The sequence below is a fragment of the Macrobrachium nipponense genome, chromosome 28 (assembly GCF_015104395.2).
Source record: "Macrobrachium nipponense isolate FS-2020 chromosome 28, ASM1510439v2, whole genome shotgun sequence".
NCBI lineage: Eukaryota > Metazoa > Arthropoda > Malacostraca > Decapoda > Palaemonidae > Macrobrachium > Macrobrachium nipponense.
The window spans coordinates 15,338,027-15,360,526 of record NC_087217.1 but is presented as its reverse complement, the minus strand read 5'-3'; the positions used below and the strand labels follow the sequence as shown (position 1 = coordinate 15,360,526).

The 22,500-nt window shown below is 34.8% G+C and overlaps 1 protein-coding gene across 9 annotated transcripts in view; it reads right to left on the bottom strand.

Moving 5' to 3' along the window:
• Positions 1–22,500, bottom strand: part of LOC135201449 (rap guanine nucleotide exchange factor 4-like) — a 725,795-nt gene that overhangs the window by 185,085 nt on the left and 518,210 nt on the right. Inside the window, exon 1 of one of the 9 annotated variants that reach the window (XM_064230406.1) lies at positions 15,255–16,129. The exons of the other annotated variants lie outside the window; for them this stretch is intronic. Within the exon in view, the coding sequence (XP_064086476.1) occupies positions 15,255–15,317 (63 nt within the window). The 5' untranslated portion in view covers positions 15,318–16,129. Of the gene's footprint in view, positions 1–15,254; positions 16,130–22,500 lie in introns of those variants that run through there. 9 annotated transcript variants of the gene reach the window in all.

Genomic DNA, 22,500 nt, shown 5'->3' with positions numbered 1-22,500 from the left:
GTGTGTGTGTGTGTGTTTGTGGTGTATTACACAGATGCACACAATATGTAATATATATCATATCCCATATGTTTATATATGTATATATATATATATATATATATATATATATATATATATATATATATATATATATATATATATAAGCATATATTTATCTCTATATATACCCGACATTTTCTTCATAACCCTGTTATTTACTCCCCGTTTCATTTCATTTTACCAAATATTTTAGGGATTTATGCCATTCGAGTCCAGTATTCTTCAAACCAGAAAATTCCAATCGACATATCAGTTTCGCCGTGTCGCTTCGGTACGAACTTTAATAATACAAATGGCTGCAATTTTACTCTGGATTTCGATAACTTTGGCGGTGCAGCAATTTGAAAGATTTCATGAATTTTTTTTAATATGTAAAATCATGAAACATGAAGCCTAATATTTCATACATACATACACACTGTCATGCACATTATAAAGATCTGCATACACATATTATATACATATATATTCATATACAAATAATTTTGCGTGTGTGTGTGTGTTTATATATTGAAAATGTAATTCAGTGCTGGGACTTCCCCAATGTACAATCGAGTAAAAAAAAAATTAGTTACATTAGCCAAATTATATTATAAAGTGCTCATTGCCCCAGATTAGAGGATACCAACCATAATCAAGGTGCTGGTACTTGAACAAGCAAGACAGTTGGGTACAGCTAATCAATAACTGAGGGAAACACCAGATGTCTCTCGTCCTCCAGCCAATGAACCCGTTATTCTATATATGTATGTATGTGTATATATATATATATCTAATAAAAAAAACTACAACCGTGAAGAGATATGTTTAAAAGGAGTGTTACTAAATGCTTTAACTGACTTACATAAGAAATATCCTGTTCCCCGCAGATTCATGATAGCCATCCACTCGCTAAAAAAAGTTAGATGTTATAATAAGTAGATCCGACAAAGACGGCAAAATCGTAATAATGGACAAAGACTTCTACCTTGACAAAATCAACCAGCTCCTTAGCGACACAAAACACATACGAAAAACTGACGAAAAATCCCCTCCCCCCCCCCCCCCCCCCCAAAACGTTCCCACAGAATTTTTTCGGAAAGTCAAGATTAATTGGCAAAGACAAAAAGAGTATTGAACTATTAGAGAAATTTAAAGTAATTAATCCTAAATTACTACACTATTTTTATGCCTTCCCAAAACTCACAAAGACAATCTTCCATTCAGACCATCGTTTCATGTGCCGGTGCTTTCAATTACAAAATTTCTAAATGGTTAGCTGGCCTCCTTTCCCTTTTTTAGGCACTTTTTCTCCCAGTCACATTAAACATTCGGAAGATTTTTGTCACAAATTCAGAGAAGCACATATACCACTTCACAACATAAAACTTTTAAGCCTTGATGTAGATTCCTTGTTTCACTAAAGTACCAGTACAGACGTTCTTCAATTTTTAAGGGTAAAATTATCCCCCTATTCAGATCATTTCCCATTGGCGCTTGACAAAATAATAAAGCTAGTTGAATTATGTGCATCTAATAACGTATTTTTCATTCGGGGAATCATTCTACAAGCAAAAATTCGGGTGTAGTATGGGTAGTCCTTTAAGTCCTGTTCTAGCCAATCTGTACCTGGAATACTTTGAAACTACAGTAATAATGCAATAAAACCCAAAAACATTGCTGTGGATGAGATACGTGGATGATATCCTAACCATTTTGGGATAATAGGTGGGGCAATTTCAATGAATTCCTCTCGAAATTAAACACTTAGTGCCCAGCATCAAATTTAAAGTTGAATGGGAAACAGACAACAAAAATTCCTTTTCTTGATGTTTTAATAATCAGAGATACGACAGAATACAATTTACCATATACAGAAAAACCAACGTTCTCACTTTCATACATTCACTTACTTTAGCTATCATGACATTTCTATCAAAATAGGTGTAGCTAGTAACTTGTTCTTAAGAGCCTTACGAATTTGTTCCCCAGAATTCCTGGAAAAAGAATTTGAACTAATTCGCAAGCAACTTTCGTCTTTAAAATATCCTGACCATATAATTGAGAAAGCAATTCACAAAGCTAACGTAATTTTCTACCGACCCCCTAAAGACAAGACCAGAGATACACCCAACAATAAAATAATAATTCCCCACCTGGACACGATTAAGAGAATAAACCAACCCCCTCGGAAAATCGAACCCTTTTGTATTTACTTACCCAAACACCTTAGCCAAATCCCTGATTAACGTCCAACAAAAGACATCTCCAAAGGACTCTGGGGTATACGAAATCCCATGCCAGGACTGTGACCAATCTTACATCGGATTTACAGGTAAATCCCTCCCAGAGATTAATACAACACAAAACGGTCAGTTAGGTATGGACAACAGAACTCGGCTATCTTCAACCATATAAATGAACATAACCATAGAATAAACTGGAATTTGTCACGTGTAATTTATAGCAGCAACTGCCGGTACAAGAGTCAAATGATGGAATCGGCCTTAATAAAAGAGAGGCAGGTAATGAACATCTCAAAAGGAGGATGGATTTCGGACACGATCGACAACGTCTTCATTCAAACCAACCTTAAGAATGATTTAGAGGAAGATTATCAGCGGGTGACTTAAAATGGCTTGTTTGTGGATGGACCTCTTGGTATAAATACCACCTTTCTGTGAACTTTTCTCATTCATCTACCTGAAGAGGGAGACAGCAGTCTCTGAAATATAGTACTTTTTCTCTATTTTGGTGTTTTTATGGGCTCCTTTTATTAGATGGAACTCTGTTGTTCAGAACATTTTACCAGTCCGATATATATATATATATATATATATATATATATATATATAAATAATGTAGATAGATACACATATATGTATATATATATATATATATATATATATATATATATATATATATATATATATATATATAATCTACTAGTCACTTTTTTACCAGATACATATGCAATTGTAATAGCCACAATGCCCTTTTTTTTTTTTGGATACGCTTATCACTACAAAGTCTGAAGATCCAAGTTTAAAGATATTTGAAAAAGAAATTGTTATATCCGGTCCTGGGAAACGAGCCCAGGTCCAATAATCACAAAGAGGTCACGTTGCCGACCTGATCACGAGAAGGATTAAAAGTTTACTGCCTCTCATACTATATATGCTGGCGTTTTCAGATATACTTATTTGAGCTGAAATAGAACCATCCTCACCATCGTGGATGGGTCTATTTCAGCTCAAATAAGTATATCTGAAAACGACAGGTATATGTTTGTATGAGAGGGAGTAGACTTTTAATCCTTCTATTGGACCCGAGTTCGTTTCCCAGGACCGGACATCACAATTTCTTCTTCAAATTTCTTTAAATTTGGATCTTCAGGCTTTGCAGTGACAAGCGTATCCAAAAAAAAAAACAAGAGCAAAGAATTCAAGAAGTTAAGAGGGTATTGTGGCTATTACAATTGCCTATATATATATATATATATATATATATATATATATCTATATATATAATGTATTTTATACATATATATATATGTGTGTGTGTGTGTGTGTGTGTGTGTGTGTTTGTTGTAGGAAGCCCACTAAAATTTGGAAAAAATTAAAAGTTTTTATTTAAGCTTTCGGAGAGTACATTCTCCCCCTCTTTAAGAAAGAGAAATAAAAGTTATAAAAACTGAAAACAATGGTCAAGGTAAAAGAAATATCAACATACAAGTAAGTATGTAGTTGTATCAGAGTAACTGCCCTAAGGTGGTTAGCCAGTCTTATTTAACAACTTAGCTACACTAAATACTTGTTTTGTCATAACTGCACTACAGAAAAGGCCAAGTTTAAAATTACTCTTATATATATTCATAGCGTCCACATTTTGGATTAAACTAGATTCTAAAAGTTTTCTTTTTTCAATGCTATTAACATACTTTATGTTTTTCCTTTTTACCCAGGTTAACAATAGGATTTTTACTTTGTGTTGAAAGATGGCACTGTTTTCATCACCTTTCCCTGATGAGTCACGATGTTGTCTTTTCCTTCTGTCAAAATCAATCGTTTCACCTATATATGTTTTATTACACTTTTGGCAGGGGATTTCGTAAATTCATCCTTGTTTTTTTGTCTGCATTTTTAATATTATTCGTTAGGAAATTTTGAACAGTGTTTGTAATCTTATATACTGGGACAATGCTTTAGTGCACAGGTGCTGTGTTGATAACTTTGCTATATATATATATATATATAATACTCTCTCTCTCTCTCTTAATCTCTCTCTCTCTCTCTCTCTCTCTCTCTCTCTATATATATATATATAATATATATATATATATATGTACACTTCATTAATTCTATGGCTTTTGTATTTTGGTCAACGAAATCGGCACACAAGAAAAAATTTTGGCCCCACGAGCATATATATATATATATATATATAATATATATATATATATATATATATATATATATACATACATACATACATACATACATCATACATACATACATACATACATACACAGATACATGTATATATATGCATAAAATAAAGAAGTTATTATAATAAATAAATATATATATATATATATATATATATATATATATATATATATATAACTATTATAAAACGGATAAACAAGAATGTATTATGTTCGTCTTAATACAATATACAAATCATACACACATGCATAATCATATATGTATATATATGATTATACATATATGTGTATGATTTACATAATGTATTAAACATATATTCCTTTTTATATTAGTTTTGCAAGATGTAGTCCATTTCAAAATACGGCTGCCAGGAATGAGGTATATATTGCAGTTTAATGAACTGCTACTTATGGAGGATTTTATTAATAGGCTTAAAATAAAATGGAACCATTCTTGTGATGCATATTTACGTAATAATATTGTAAGAAAAATGTATTCTCAGTACGACTAACTAATCATGAAGCTCCAAGTGTTGAATTATTCCAGTTAAGCCTGATTATCCAGTTCATCATGAATTCTCGAATTATTAGTGTTAAGCCTATTATCCGCAAATGCTGAACGGAATATTACTGTCTCGCCTACTAAGCATCTGCCCTGCATTAGTAAAGCATTTCATATAACGATAATAAATGCTAACCTAAGTACGTAATGTTACATCATAGTTGAAATGTACGATAACTGAGGCAGTCTGTGTTCAGGTGTATGTAAACAAAACGTGCCGAGAAATTATTTATAAAATCTTTAAAAAAAAGTTAAGTAGCTTTGTTCAAGAAATCTTTTTTTGGAACACAAATGGCTGAACACATGAACTTAATACCATCCGTTATTTGGGGATTTTAAGATCGCCCAGAGCGGTGGGATTACCATTGTTTTATTTATCGGTATTCAATGGAATTTGACGTAACCTCCGTTGGCCTCAAATTAAAAGACTGAACTTTCATTTGAATGACCTAGAACTCTACAATGAATCCCCTGGAATTTTCTGCAAAGAGATTTTGCACTGGCACTGACTCACCAGTTAAAGGATTGCACTAGGCAGTAACTTTTATGTCTGGTCTTGGTATTCGGCAACCAAACTAGGTGGAACGGCTTACCGGTGAATCTATCTATCAATCTATTTATCTATCTACAATATACAAATATACAACATATATATATATATATATATATATATATCATATATCATATATATATATATTATATATATATAGTATATATATATATATATATATATATATATATATATATATATTATATATATATATATATATATATATACACAATATTCAGTGGGTGTGATTCAGTAGTTCTGTGGATATATATAGTATATATATATATATATATATATATATATATATATAATATATATATATATATATTATGTATATATATATGTAAATATGTATATACAATTATATACTATGTATATACACAGTATTCAGTGGGTGTGATTCCAGTCAGTTCTGTAGATACCACTCCCAAGAGTGCTGAGGTCGATCCAAGACGGGGAATTAAAGAATGATATGGCTAAGTTTTCTGAAAAAATCCATTTAACTGTACCTCTGTTGACCTTTGTAATTTAATCATTAGTGGTTGGCAGGTTGTTCCCTGGATGAAGAAGGGGAAATTGCTGGCAACTTCATCCCCCAAAAGACCTATTTAGTGGCGGAAAAGCTTGCAATACCCTTCAGATTTACATTCTTAAGGGGAAGAAGTTTGGTGATAAAAAAATGCAATATATATATATATATATATATATATATATATATATATATATATCACATATAAAAGTATATGTATTAAGAAAATACTGGTCACTTTTAACAGTGATTGCAACAATGGCCTCTAAACTTCATTCATTCTTCACACTCTTTGGATTCGCTCGTCACTACGAAGCTTTCGACCAAATTTTAAAAAATATGAAGCAATTATGATGTCCTGTATCGGAAATCGAACCTGCATCCCGAGAAATCACAACGAAGTCACGTTATATGAATAATACAACCACTCATATATTTATTATATACAAGATATATATTTCACTGTAATACAACAGTATGATACGAGGATAAAAGGCCCATAAAACATCATTTGAACGTTGCAACCATATGTTTCGAGCACTTCCTTTTGTGTCTCTGATCACTGGTAAAAGGTGGACATGATATGTTACAGGGATATATTATATATATATATATATATATATATATATATATATATATATATATATATAAATATACACACACATAAAGCATATATATGTGTGTCAGTACACCGCTGATGACACGCAGTTGACCGTTGACCCAGGAAGGATGGAAATTAAGGCACTCCCTGGTGTTTTGTGCCTCATATGACGATGAGTCCCGTGGTCGTCTGTTCTGGAACGCATGTTTGAGAAAGGGTTTGAGAATTATCCCGTCGATGTCATCCGATTTCCACTCCTGACACGCTCATATTATTGGTTTGATTGATGATCGCAGATTCCAGCATCTTCCTTTTGTACGGGACAGGTACTTTTGAAAACCAGCTCTGCCGCGCTCCTTTTTATGGTATGGCCTTCAGCCCTAGTATGTAGAAAAATCCCCGAGCTCTCTAAAGCAAATCACACTGATCTTTTGTGCTCTTTTTAATCATTGCGAGGTGGATCTACCCGTCTCCCCGACGTAAATCTGTTTGCGCGCACGCGCGTGTGGTGCATGCATATGCAGAAAGTATCTTCTGTCTAGTGAATCGTACCTAATCTAGCACCAAACGGAGCAAAAAGGGACGACATCGACCATATTCCCACTCCTCCGACAAGAGGTGTCTGACTTCCAGAACGGAGTCCGCGATATGTTCCCTTTCGTTTCAATCTTGCCTTTATCAGCAATATTGGAGGTTATCTAATCAAGAGAGAATATTGATCGACCTGGGAACTATTCGCACACCTGCCCAACCCCCATCACTCGCCCTGGGAAGGGGAGGGGGGTTGGCATGGATAAAGGACAGAGAATAGGGCAAAGGATGCCGCTACCGCCGGAGGAAGGTGAAGGGCGGGAGACAGAGATGATGAGGAAAAATTGAAATCGCGCGTGACAGAGATGGAAAGAGAAAGAGACTAACTATCGATTAATAATTCCTTTACTGGGAGCAGGACAGAGAGAGGACGAGAGAGAAAGAGAGAGAAAGAGAGAGAGAGAGAGAGAGAGAGAGAGAGATGGGACGCAACAGGTTGTATGTAAGACGGAGAAAGACAGACGGCATGTAAACACGTTTAGCAAGGAAGAGGATGAAATAAAGAAACAATTGGTTACATATATATGAACAAATATCGAGAGCTCGCAACATGTTATACTAATAGAGAGAGAGAGAGAGAGAGAGAGAGAGAGAGACCTATGAATTATAAGCCAGGCCATAAATCTTTCATCTGAAGATGTAGGTCAATTCTAATGATTATTGGGAATTACAGTATTTCGAATTATTCTGATATAAAATATTTCAGTCAATATGCAACCCTGGGCTACTATACGAGAGAGAGAGAAGAGAGAGAGAGAGAGAGAGAGAGAGAGAGAGAGAGAGACTGGTAAAGTCTGATCACTGACTTTAGTTTTAGTTTTGGCGTGAATTCTTCCAAATATTGTTCACACACTTCGCAATCTGAACTTAATTAGAAAGCGGACGTACACGGGAAATAACTATCAGTAAGGGAACCAACATCATTATAATATATATATATATATATATATATATATATATATATATATATATATATATATATATAGATATATATATATATATATATATATATATATATATATATACACACACATATATATATATATATATATACACACACATATATATACATATAGATATAGACACACACACAATATTATATAATATATATATATATATATATATATATATATATATATATATATATACATAAAGGGTTTTGCCACGAAGAAAAAAATGGAAAGCAAGATGGCCAAGAACTTTCGGTCTAGCACGACCCTGAGTAAAGGGTCGTGCTAGACGCCGAAGTTCTTGGCAAAAACCTTTATTTATACATGGCATCACGTTTTATATACTTCGTGATCAAGTTATTCATATACATATACATATATATATGCATATACATATACATATATACATATGCATATACATATATATATATATATATATATATATATATATATATACTATATATATGACTAGTGAAATGGGGTGCATCTAATAAAAAGGAGCCCATAAAAACGCCAAAATATAGAAAGAAAATACTATATTTCAGAGACTGCTCTATCTCTCTTCAGGGTAGATGAAAGAGAGAGAGAGAGAGAGACCGAGAGAGAGAGAGAGAGAGAGAGAGAGAACTATCTCTGAAATATAGTATTTTCTCTCTATATTTTGGCGTTTTTATGGGCTCCTTTTATTATTATTATTATTAAACATATATATATATATATATATATATATATATACATATATATATATATATACACACCCACACACACTAATTATGCAGAGCAAAGGATTCTTGTGCAACATCATTCTAAGGACAATCTTTGGGCAAACAAGTTGTAAGAACAGTGCAAGTATTATATTATGTGTCAGCCATGAGGGACGAGTAGACGAAGTCCAATTAAATGCAGGATGAAGTGGGTCACATCACTCTGAGAATATTTCGCTCCATAATGAGTTTCACGGCTACCTCTACTATATTCGGCTTCCATGAATCCAGACATATTTATCCTGGTCAGTTATTTTTCTCTTACGACAAATTTTTCCCTTGTAAAATGGAGTTTTCTCAAGTAATTGCAAACTTACTGGATAACATTCATATATGGGATTTCAAGTCCCATACTCAAAATAAGTGTTTTTTTATCACCTATTGGACAAGGCGTCAATTCTAATTACTTATTTTGTTTGTTTGTTTGTATGGTGTTTTTACGTTGCATGGAACCAGTGGTTATTCAGTAACGGGACCAACGGCTTTACGTGACTTCCGAACCACGTCGAGAGTGAACTTCTATCACCAGAAATACAAATCTCTCACTCCTCAATGGAATGCCAGAGAATCGAACTCGCGGCCAACGAGGTGGAACGCCAACACCATAGCGACCACGCCACTGAACTTCTAATTACTTGTTAAAAGTTTTTTTCAGTCTCATTTTCAAATCACTTACAGGAACATGAGTGAATCACTAAGCAAAGATGCGCATGTAGTCATGAGATGCATATAATTGTGGAATACAGAATACAATTGATATGCGAGTAGAACGGATGGAAGGAGCACCTTCCAAAGAGGACCGCAAAAGTATCAGAAAGGCTAAACAGCACCCAGGTCTCACGCATTTTGGAAACTGATTAAAATGCTCTTGGCAAAGTTTGGAACCCTGCGCCTTATAACTTTCAAGGACTTTCAGTCCTGATGAGTTCGCTTGTGAAAGTGGGAGCAAGAGTTCATTTGGTTCATTTACTACCATATGGTGCCCATATCATTAAACGTCTCAGATCAGGGACTCTTGGGCATCATGAGTTAATGAGCCAAGAACTTTGGGCATGGAGTGTGGTATGTGTGACTACTTTTAACATACAATATATAACAGCCTGTAGTACTGTCCCCATACATCTAGTTATATTCACCTAAGTTCGCCACTTGAGAACATTTTACGGCCTATTTGCGAAAAGGCCCAGGTTTTGAAGCAAGAAACATAGCTCCCTTTCTTTAAATTGCAAGAGTAAGTCACAAATATACTCTTAAACCTTCTGCGAATTTACATTTCTTAAACTCTGTGTAGCTCTTTACATCGTCAGAAAACTTGGCAGCACTAAGTTGGATATCCCACATGTTAAGCACATGATGACATGTAACTCCTACTGACTTAAACACAGGGTATGCTGTCTATGTACTCATATTTGTGCCTTGCTTACAATTACTGGCAAGTGTTTTATTTCTCAGTTCTATTACCTTTGGGAATTTTAAACAGTGAACGCATCGTATGGTGGGTCCACACTACAGAAAAAAAGGTCATGAACAGACAGTAGCAACTTATTTGTGAAAACGTCACCAACAGGTTAGATACAAGTATACCACTTTTTGAAAGTCCTAACCAGTGCTTCATACGATTGTCCAGCTGTTGGTTCGTTTTCCACCTGTTTGTGATATGTATGCGATGTGTTTCCGACGTCTGTTTGTGAGATTTTTACAGTGATGTGGATGCCCCCTTACGTTTTCAGTTGTATCCAACTGACGCGCAACAATGCGATTTTAGTTATGAGTATTATGAACGTTTGGTTTGCAATATTAAACGCTGCATTCTTTTTAGTTGTGTTAACGATAATCTAAAAGATTATTTGTACGGTGTGTAAACATCTTCAACAATCAATTCCCATTTTACTGAGCTGGAGAAAGTATTCCTTATAGGTAATTCAGAGAAAATATTTGGTCAGAAGTGTTGTTACCTTCGAGCAATTTTGTTTCTGCTTGTAATGAAACTCTTCATTACACTGATTCATGCAACAATGAGATCTATGAAACAACAACGCGTTTGAAGATCATTAGCGGTGATTTTTTGGTCAACAATATTTATGCAAATGATAAGATTGATGGGAGATTAATAAATCTGATCTTAAATAACCGTCCGCACATCTGTAAATACACCTGAAGAGCATATACACTTCGTCAATTTTAGCTTTTATGATTTATATGAAGATATTTATGTAAACATTGATAAAGCAGGATTCTTTATATTAGCTGGGTAAATAACTTCTCCGTTCCTCTGAAAATGAACTGAACATGACTATAGTATTTTCTTTGTCTCTCAGAAAATGAACTGAATTTGTCTATGTTCCTTTATCTTCTGAAGGCCGGCAATAGAAGAAATGTGTTTTTCGAAATACGGCATATTCCATTTTAGTTCCGTCAGATCTTTAGACATCACCACTACTTTTTGATATTCTTCAGAAACCAAAACAAAAGCCCTTTAGTCCTGTAGGATTTCAAGGGAAGGAAGTTTCTTCTTTAATCCCCCGGCTTCTAAGAGAGCCAAAAAAAGTCTGCAGCCACTCTGCGTCCAGTAGAGTTTTGTACTAAAAGCCGGAGGATTAGAGGAAGTATTAAGAATATTGGAAATGTTGCCAGACAGTAGTAGATGCCACGTGGGCATCAGTATTTGACGAAAATAAAAGAAAGTCTGCGCCTAAAAAAGAAGGAACTTACTGGCGAAGTCCCTGGGGGTAAAATGAGGCAAAGGTAGTCTGGTGCCTCTGAACACTGCCCTCATTACCTGTGAACAGCAAAGTTCAACGAACGCCCTGGGAGAGACCAAAACCGACACACACACACACACACATCGCCTGTGAGGTGGAACGGTTCAAGAATGTTCCGTTGAAAATCATTCTTGATGTTGACCTCAACAGTGAATGAGGCACTTGGTAGTTAATCGACTTTGTTCATTCGTAACCAGTTTATCAAGGGTATGGGGGCTAGCAATCTCTAAGATAGCTCCTGAGAACAGAAAGAGTAACCTTTACTGACCTAGGTCCCTCTTTGGTAAAACTTTTTACGTATATATGTATCTATGTATATAGACAGTATACGTATGGATGTCTGTACACACACATTTATATACATACACACACACACACATATATATATATACATTATATATGTATACTTATATATGGAAAGCCTCAAATACCAGTTAATTTCAAATTCATTTCACTTTACCTTGATCATAACTTACGTCCAGTGAATTAAAATATAACTACATATGGCCGGGCCAGGATTCCAGCCTTTTGCTTTTTGTGTTCCATACGGAAGTGACACGAAATATTCCAGTAAACTGTCAAAAGAGAAACAAGTTAATTTCGTTTCTGCTCTACTGATTAATGTCGAATTCAGGTTCTGTACTTAAGAAACGAAATCAATCCATCTCCACCGTGATAATAATAAGTGCAAAGTAAGTTTGTACCAAGTGTCTATTTTTGAAAGTTCTGCCTCTAATTCGCTGGATATCTCGAATGGTAAAGAGACCTGCATATCAAGGGGCATCAGTGACTTAAGACCTCTGATTATAAAAAAGCCTCTGCATGAATTAGTGACAAAACTATACATATATACATACATACATACACACACACACACATATATATATAACTAGAAGTCTCTCTCTCTCTCTCTCTCTCTCTCTCTCTCTCTCTCTCTCTCTCTCTCTCTCAGGCATCACTGTTATAAAAGAACAAATAGCATTCAAAGTTACGAAGTACATTCGTGGAAGCTTTTCCTGCTCAGCATTCAAGTCTGGCTTTCTTGAGTTCCTCCTCCTCCTCCTCCTCCTCCTCCTCCTCCACCTCCTCTCTCCTCCTCCTCTCCTCCTCCTCCTCCTCCCTCCTATCCTCCTCGAGAAGACCAGAGCAAATTCTCAATTTCGTAATATCTAGCCCCTGCCCCCAAAACACCCTCGTCTCTGGTGATGCTGGGATTCATCTAAAGACCACCTAATTAACGTTGAAAACACCGAGGTGAAATAAAAATTGTAATGAAGATGAGATGATTAGCGTTTTGGGGGAAGTCTGTTTGATAATACTTTTATCATTAATGTTTTCGTTGGCCCGGGTTCATTAATATTTCGTATTTCTTTTTCAAGCCGTCAGGGTGGGATTGAAAATTTGTCATGTCTGGCTATATACATCATACATACATACATATATATATATATATATATATATATATATATAGTATATATATATTATATATATACACATATATATATTCATATACATATAAATATATATATGTGTATATATATATATATATATATATATATATGTATACATACATATATTATATATATATATATATATATATATATATATATATATATATATATATATATATGTATGTATATAATCTGTGGGTAAACGTCGATCCGTTTGTTTTTATTCCTTAAGATTACCAATATTTTTTCATCCATCGATCAATAAATCTATATACACACATAAACACAGACATAGACATAAAAAACACAGTGTATGTTCATGTGTAAAAGTGTGTAGATAGAAAACTTAGACAGACAGGTAAAAAGAGATGACAAATTTCCAATGCCTACCCAAACCGTCAAGTGGAAGAAAAGATTTAGATTTTAAGGACCCAAAGAGACCACGAAAACACCGGGAATAAAAATATTATCAACAGACTTCCCCAAGGGAGAGTAATCTCATCTTCACTGCAATTTTTCTACTTCGATGTTTTCAACCTTAATTAGATGGCCTTTAGATGGATCCCATCATCCCAAGGAGGGGATTATACAAAGCTTCGAATTCTCTCTACTAAAGAAGAAGAAGAAGAAGAAGAAGAAAGGAGGAGTTTGAGTCAAACTTAAATGATGAGATCAGAATACTTCTGCGAATATACTTCGTTACACCGAATGCTATTTAGTCTTTCATAACGATAATGCCGACAGAAAGAGACAAAGAGAGAGAATTTCTAATCCTTCCTTTAGTCACTACACACACACACACACACTACACACACACACACACACACACACACACAGAGAGAGAGAGAGAGAGAAGAGAGAGAGAGAGAGAGACATGGTGGGGAGAAAATCTAGGCTGGTTAGCACACTGGTAAATCACAGGTTAATCTCCAAATCCTGTTGGCAAATGGAGCAATCCAAGATAAACTGTCCTCCATAGCAGAGCCCACGCAATCGCGCGCTCGCTCGCTCGCAAGCCCCCACATGGAGACACACACACAAAAACACACACGCATGCATGTAAGTATGCAACACGCAAAAAACATAAGACACCTAAAAGTGTTTTCGCAAATTATCCACATTAAATTCTCGTTTTCTGTTCTCAGCATAAACTACGCTCGAAATAGAAGTATTGTATCATGATCGCGGTTCGCTTATGCAACCTTGAAAGATAAATGGATTGCAAGTCCCTAAATGGAAAGGAATTGCTGTAAGCCTCGATATTTACTATATTTATTTTTTTTACTGCGCACCTTTCGTCAATTTGGTGTCGGTTAATAATGTGAATATATTACTTGACTACATATCTTTCGATGTTTTTATTCGTTTGAAAGAGCAAGAAACAAATACAGAATAACTTCTGCGGTCTGTGTAAAAGATTTGGAAGTAACTGCTGTCTTGTTTGTTCTTAGATGCACCCATTAATAAGGCCAATAGTTTTCTGTTTTTATTCTATATCATAACACGTATATATGTATGTATATATATATGATATATATATATATATATATATATATATATATATATATATATGTATTATTATATAGAATACAAACAGAAAACTTGAATGTTAGCCTTAATCTAATTATGGTAAACTCTAAGAACAAATACACAACAACACACACACACACACACACTATTTATATATTTAATATACATATTATATTTAATATAATATAATAATATATATATATATTACATATATAGTATATTAAACATATATCTGTGATTTATAGGATAAGAATGTATGCTCTATCATATTATATTATATTATATATATAAGTACACACATATATATATACACAAATACATACATATATATACATATATATAAACGTGTGTGCCTATGGGTGTCAAAATCACATCTTCATGTTAATAAAGAGAAAAGCAACAATGGGCAGAATGTAAACACATCTGTGAAATAAAAATATATAAATAACTTGACATGCAAACAAAATCAGTTAACAAAAGACACTATGCTACTTACATTTTCAATTTGAGATATTTTCTCCTGGAGGAGATTAATCATAGCTGACATCATGGCAGACATCTTGAAAAATTTGAATGCTTCAATGCTCCCGCTCAAAAATAAGGAAGTTAATTATCTGTGATATAATGTCTACTAAAAAAATAAGACTTTCTTCTTCCGTATTTCTAATCAAAAATAGGATATTCACTTGCTACGAATTAACAGTCGATCAGGAAATCTCTCTTCATCCAGTTTGTATTTATTTTCTTGTTATTGAGTCATCACACAGATCAGTTGCTTATCTATTCACTAACAGCAAGTAATCTTCTTATACGTAATTTTTTACTAAATCCATTATTATACCCGTTTGATTTTCTGTCACAACTGTTACTTCATTTTCTACAAATTCATCTACGGCAAAATCAAGTATTATTCAAAAGTCCTTGATATTCCTTCTATCTGTTAAACATATTCTTCTTTATTTCACCTCTTCATTTATTTTCTAGTACCAACATTCCCAGAGTTGTCTCGACGCCAAATAGATGTCATTCAAACACTAAGTACTTTATCCACTGTCAACTCTGCACTCTGGAAATGTTTATATTTCCTCAGTCTGCAATTCAAGCACTTTCGGCACCTCTCTATTTTCAAATTAAATCAGAATATCTTTCAATACATCTGTATCTATTTTCAAGGGGAATGTTTTCAATTCTTTCTACGCACCTTTCCCCAAGTCCATATTTTCAAAACAATACTTTCATTTTCATTTCTACTTTTAAACTTGAGTATTTTTCAATGTCAGAACTATGCGCTACTATGGAAATTTATGTTATGCTTTACTGAGTCAGGCACAAAACGTTTCTGAGCTTAGAAAAATAAATATCATCTATTTTCCTCCCTGCGTTTGGAAGACAATATATCATGAAACTTGGTCGTTGTCATGCAAAATTGCAACGCCCTAATAATTTGTTGACAGGCGTCCAAAATATTTGTGTTAACATACTTAAATCAATGAAACAGGCAAAAATGTGCAATGCTGAGTGAACACGTGTACGAACTATCCTTATTAATACAGCGATGCTATCAGGATAGGCAGAATCAACCCATGTGTGACAATTGTTCTTAAATACATATACAGTTTAACTGATTATATATACTCAAACTACCACGTTCTTCATGTGAATAATGTACATACATTGAAAACATTCTCAAAACATGACAAGAAATCAACGTATTCGGAGCATGTATGCAGATCATTAAAAAAAAGGAAAAAAGAAAAAAGGTTACTTTTAAATTTCCACCAAAACTCTTTTTCAACGTTCTCTAGCTTTTTAAAATATTCATATATTTGCTTAGCATATCGCTACCTCATTTAATTCATAATGGTTTTGTGTATACGATTTACCTGACACTGGATGGAATGTAAACAAAACTTTTTTTACGTAGATTACACAATGTTGAGAGTCAGTAAATTAACGAATGTATTTAGGAATATGCCTCAATAATCTTAAAAATGTTGTTAATGTTGAGAAAGTAATTGAATCTGCTCAGTTTTTACAATGTTCTAAATATGTGTGATTATCCAAACAAGTATGAGTGAGTTTGAAAAATGAAATGTTCAGAATGATTAAAAAATGTCCGAAGTATTCATACTTTGGGAAACCATTAAAAGATGTTCAACATCAAGGAAGTCTCAAGATTATTCAACGCTCAATACTTTTTTTAAACTCAATAAGAAAAAAGCACAATTAACTTGAAGCGCTTTCACGATATTTTTTTCGCTGGCAAACCTATCAAAATGATTCAAAGAAAACGCTTTCTTTTTTCGTAGACAACCTAACGGGAGAATCAATCACACCCAGCCCCTCTTAAAATCTAAAGTAAATAAATATATAGACGTATAAACAGGACGAACGGGATAGGATGATGAGTTGGATCTAATCAAGACACAAACAACGGAGAAAACTATGTTACACCAATTACTTTCCATAACAACAGGTTGCAAATTACCCGGTTATTAAACGAAATAACTATAAGCAATTACACTTGAGCAACGTGCAAGAAACAGGACATTCCGCTGCATGGAGATACAGATTCACTAGTAATTATTCTCCAATTTATGACTTTTTTTCTAAATCCTGTGAAGTAACGAAGCTGACATGAGACAAGCGGCCTATTTCAAAATTCAGTCTTTGAAACGTTCTCTTGACTTTGCTGCGGAAGCCTCTGACGTAATCAGCAATGGGTCACAATGAAAGACGCCAAGTCATCAGAGTGAGGGGTATGGGGGTGGGTAACAGAGCATGGAGCAATTAGATTACCCATCAACAAGAAATACAAGCCCATTAAAGACCTGAAAACGGCAATAAAATAGAACGGAATATAGAATTTTAGCCCAATGGCCAAGCGCTGGGATATATGAGCTCATTCAACGCTAGAAGAGTAATTGACAGTAAAAAGGTTTGAAAGGTCTAACAGGAGGAAAATCTCACAGTTGCACTAGGAAACAATTGTTGGAGAGGGTGGAAAGTCAGGTGGATTAAAGAGAAAATGAACGGAGGCACAGTAAAAGTAATGAAAGAGGTTGCAGCTACAGGTCGAAGAGACGCTGCAAAGACCCTTCAGTAATGCCTATAGTTCACCACGTGAGGTGGACTGACGGCATTAACACCTTATGGGATGGAAACGGTAATCAATATTTCAAAAGTATTTCACTGATTCTAACGGTCGACTGCGTCTTTCCCCTAAGTGAATATTCAAATTATTCAAAGGTCTCATGAAATGACCTGATCTGGATAAAATGACCTGATATACGATATAGCACGAGAAAGAGATCGCCCGACATGATAGCGAGACAGAGATACGCTGGGGTTGTGCAACACGAATTCGGTGAGCAGGTTAAAGAATCCGGCTCACTGGTTCATCTCAAAGTATTTCGTCATGAAATGAACGAGGACATACGGAGGTAGACCATATGGGATATCTGAATGATATTTTCGGGGAGAGACCGAATCCTTTGACATGGCTAAAATGAATTAGGGCGCAGGGGAGGGTAAATCTAATTACCTAGTCAGAGATGACGAAAAAAAAATATATATCGTGGCAGAAAATGTTGAGGGGAAAATCTACCATAGGCGAAAATTTATCAGAAAAACTTGCTGCCAGGCAGAAAACCTGAGAAAAAAGCTACGAAGAAGAAAATTTTGGTCAAAAATTTTCAGTTGGGAAAAACAGCAGTGAAAGATGGGAGAAAATATCTTAGACAAAACTATCGCATGCAACAAAACTGCAACAAAACTTAGGAGAAAAAAGTAATGCCTGAGATGGAAAAAAAGAAAAAAACTGGAGAGGAAATAGCCGTACCTATACAAAAACTAAGGCAAAAGGCATTGCTGTACTGAAAATCATGGTAAGAGTTAATGAATACTACAGGAAGAAAGGGATACCATAAACGGAATGAAAAATAAAATCTTCAAAATAAGGAAAACACATTTACTGACAAAATGGATGGAAATGTATTCTACTTCTTACATTTAAGTGAGCGTATTTACAACATAAAAATGGAGACCACTATCTATCATAATGGATATAGAAGAGAAAGTTTAGAAAATAAGGAAGGACTAAAATATGTTCATTTAATTACAAAATGAGACGGAGAATGTGGAACATGTTTTTGCTCATAAGTAAAACGGAGGGTAATTTACTTAATTTGATAAAATGAGAGGAAATACATCCTCCCTTAAAATGAAAAGATAATTTAATACATTTCTGAATTAAAGCCAATGCATATCACCATCCTTGAACTGCTAAGATGCAACTACATTTGCTACGTTAAAATATCAGGGAAGAACAAATCTACTTCATCCAATGAAAGAGACAACTATTCAACTGCTTCACAAGAAAGGGAAATCATTAATATCCTTGAAATGGAACCGTCGTTATGTTTACCTCCTTAAAACTCAAGGGAAAAAAAAACATTCATTTGCTAAATACAGGAAAGGACAATACACTCTCGTTCCAACAACGAAAATATATTCAAAAGCGTAAGAAGCAAGAGTGAAAGGATTTCCGTTCGGTGAATAAAGGTAAGAGAAAAATTATTATAATTTTCGTTTGGATAATATTTTATACTTTGTTCACTTCCTCTCTGGTCTCGGTTATTTTCTTTTCATTCCGGAACTTTATAATGAGGAATAGTGCTCATCAAGTAAATGGTTTTCTTCGCTTCTTTTTCACTAGAGTGCTCATACAGAGTAAAAGATAAATATATCAAAAACAAACTATAATAGTAAACCATCTACCAATTCTCCAATCAGAAGCTAAAATACAGCATAGATTAAATTCAATAGTACTCAGAAATTTATAGTTAAAGTATCAATATCAATAAAACTATTAGAATAAGTAATATAGGAGAAGAAATAAAAAAAAATGTAAAAAAAATAACTGTAGTAAAACAGAGGAAAAACGTACAGGGAAGGAAATAATAGTTATGCGTTTAATATGTAAAGTATTTCGATGCAACGCAGCAGATAATATCAATTTCTTTTTAAATAAATGAAAAATGAAGATCGTAAATGCCAACCAGCCCCCCACTGCAGGGCAAACCTCTCTACAGAGACAAGCAATCTCCAGACTGATTGGCTCGACCGTCCTTTTATATTTTTTTAGCCATTTCGACTACAGTCTGTTTTTTAGGAGCTGACGGTAAATGTCCGCAGGCGATATCACAAAGCTAGTCGTGATTGGCGGGATGGAGACTCGTCACCGAAACATTCTTGGAGTCAGTCCAGTTGTCGATTTTACAGTTTTATTATTCAGAAAAATTATGCATTATACATTTTAAGCTATTCATCACTATATAATGTCCCCCTCAAAAATACTTCTTATTAAAAATGACGCTTCATTTACTTTATAGTACTTCAATAATACATTGGCCAATCAGATGCAAGGCAGGAGCTGTAATGACATCGGCTGAGGAAATGTACCTTTGGCAACTGACAGATTACAGATCTGAAATTCTCTTTGCCCTCTTTCTATAACCTTCCCTCTTCTAAGCCTCTTTGGGCCTGCCCTGCCATATGCGGTCAACAAGTCGCGAGTCCTGTTGGCCTTCGGAGGAAAAAATATTAGTAAACAATAGCCACCTTTACGTAGAAATTAACAGAAGCACGACTTGTATAAGAATATAAATGAAAGGAGATGAAAACAAGAAAAGCGGAGGATCGAAGGGACAGAGAATGACTTGAATGGAGGGAGATGAAACTAGAAGATTGGAGGTTCGAAGGAGCACAGAAAGAGAGGAAACAACCAATGGAAGAGTGAGAGAGGGGAAGAAAAATAACAAACGAGGGAGTCAAAAGAGAACATCAGATGCAAGGAAGCGTAGAGCAGAATGATCTATACACAGGAAAAGGGGAAAAAATAACAGAAGAAATGAGGCGTTACAGAAAAAAAAAGAAGAGATAAGACAGGGAGAATTGAGGCAAGAGGGAGAAAGATAAATATAAGCAGAAGTTTGGGAAACAAAACAAGAATGAAGGCGATGACAACATATAGGAAATTAGCGAAAAAAAAGAAACTATAAGAATCAATCATAGGCTTCATAAAACAGATGGATTACGGAAATCTCCCCGGTGAAATAAATTATTAACGACAATAACAAAAATACTTGGAAATTCCTAGACAACTAAATGGGAAAAAACTCATCTTCTAATAGAAAAAACCGAATGGAACATTAAAATTCCTATTTAACAGAACATCCGAACATCGCCTTGATTAAATATTCTCTCTCAGCCTCTCTTGCGCACGCACGCACACACACACACGACGCACATATTCACGGGAAGCAATATCATCCAAACAAAGTCAATTACAAAAGGGCCATTTACCAAATTGCCCCTGAGGCTATGCTCATCAACGTCCATCATTACCCATCCGAAGATGACTTCATGATAAAAAGCCTGTTTTCTTTTCATCATACAAAAATCCTTTTATTTGTTTATTTTTCCAACTACTGCACTTTCCCCTCTAAGTCGCATTATGAAATTACCGGACTTAATTAACAATGTCTGCAGTCGGTGACTCCGCTGAGTTATAGATATTAACAACCACTCAAAAGACAACATGAAAAACCGAACTACAGAATACTGACCAAGACACTACAAATGAAATCCTCACAAACGCCTATGGGAGAGATGAAAGTCCTTCAACCAACGCTGGCTTCCCACGCATTGTGTTTAATCTTCCCCGCAACAAAGAAAGCATAAATGATTCGAGGAATCAGTGGCTTTCAAAGGTCTTTACTTGAGAGAGAGAGAGAGAGAGAGAGAGAGAGAGAGAGAGAGAGAGAGAGAGAATAAGGATGGACTAATAATCCTTCGTTACTCTAGGAATATTACGCTGAATGTTGGACGATATGGGGGAAGTTAGTGGTTAAACAGGCGGTCTTGTATTACTTAATTATACATCCACGCACTATCTGTTTATTTATTATTATTATTATCATCAATTTTATTTTTTTGCATATCAAAGCTTTAAGCCTTCATTTGCATAACACTAACTTACTATTGAGGGCACACACACACACACACACACACACACACGCGCGCGCATATGTATATATATTATATATATATATATATATATATATATATATATATATATATGCATGTATGTTTCAGACCAAAGTACCTGCTTATACGACCCACGAACCAAACACACAAACACACGCACAAAAATTACTCACATTCCAACCCTGTGTGTGTGTGTATTTGTATGCAAGTTTGTGGGTGAGTTTCAAACGACAGTATCAATTCATACGACCCAACACTACATAATAAAGCTAAAATGAGCGTAAAGTTAATATATAGCGTCATTATTTTGTGACCATTCAGAATCTAAAGAATAAATGCTGACAGAGAGAGGAAGAGAGAGAGAGAGAGAGAGAGAGAGAGAATCAACAAGTGGGTGAAAGAAGGTGTGCGCATGAGAGGGAGGTGTATGAGTAAACCCAATATGAGGGGAGGGTGAGCCCTCTTTGTTATCCCTTCCTCACCTACTCTCTCTCTCTCTCTCTCTCTCTCTCTCTCTCTCTCATTGATCGTAGGCGAAATGGGCCAACAACAAATCTACTCACTGTTGATCTACAAACAGTTGTTTGCTTTACCTCCTCCTCCCTTCCCCTCTGCACTTCACCTAACCCAGGCGATTCTATTTTCGTTCTTTCCCGACTTTTTCGAAGCCGTCTCCAGTCCAACGCCCTGTC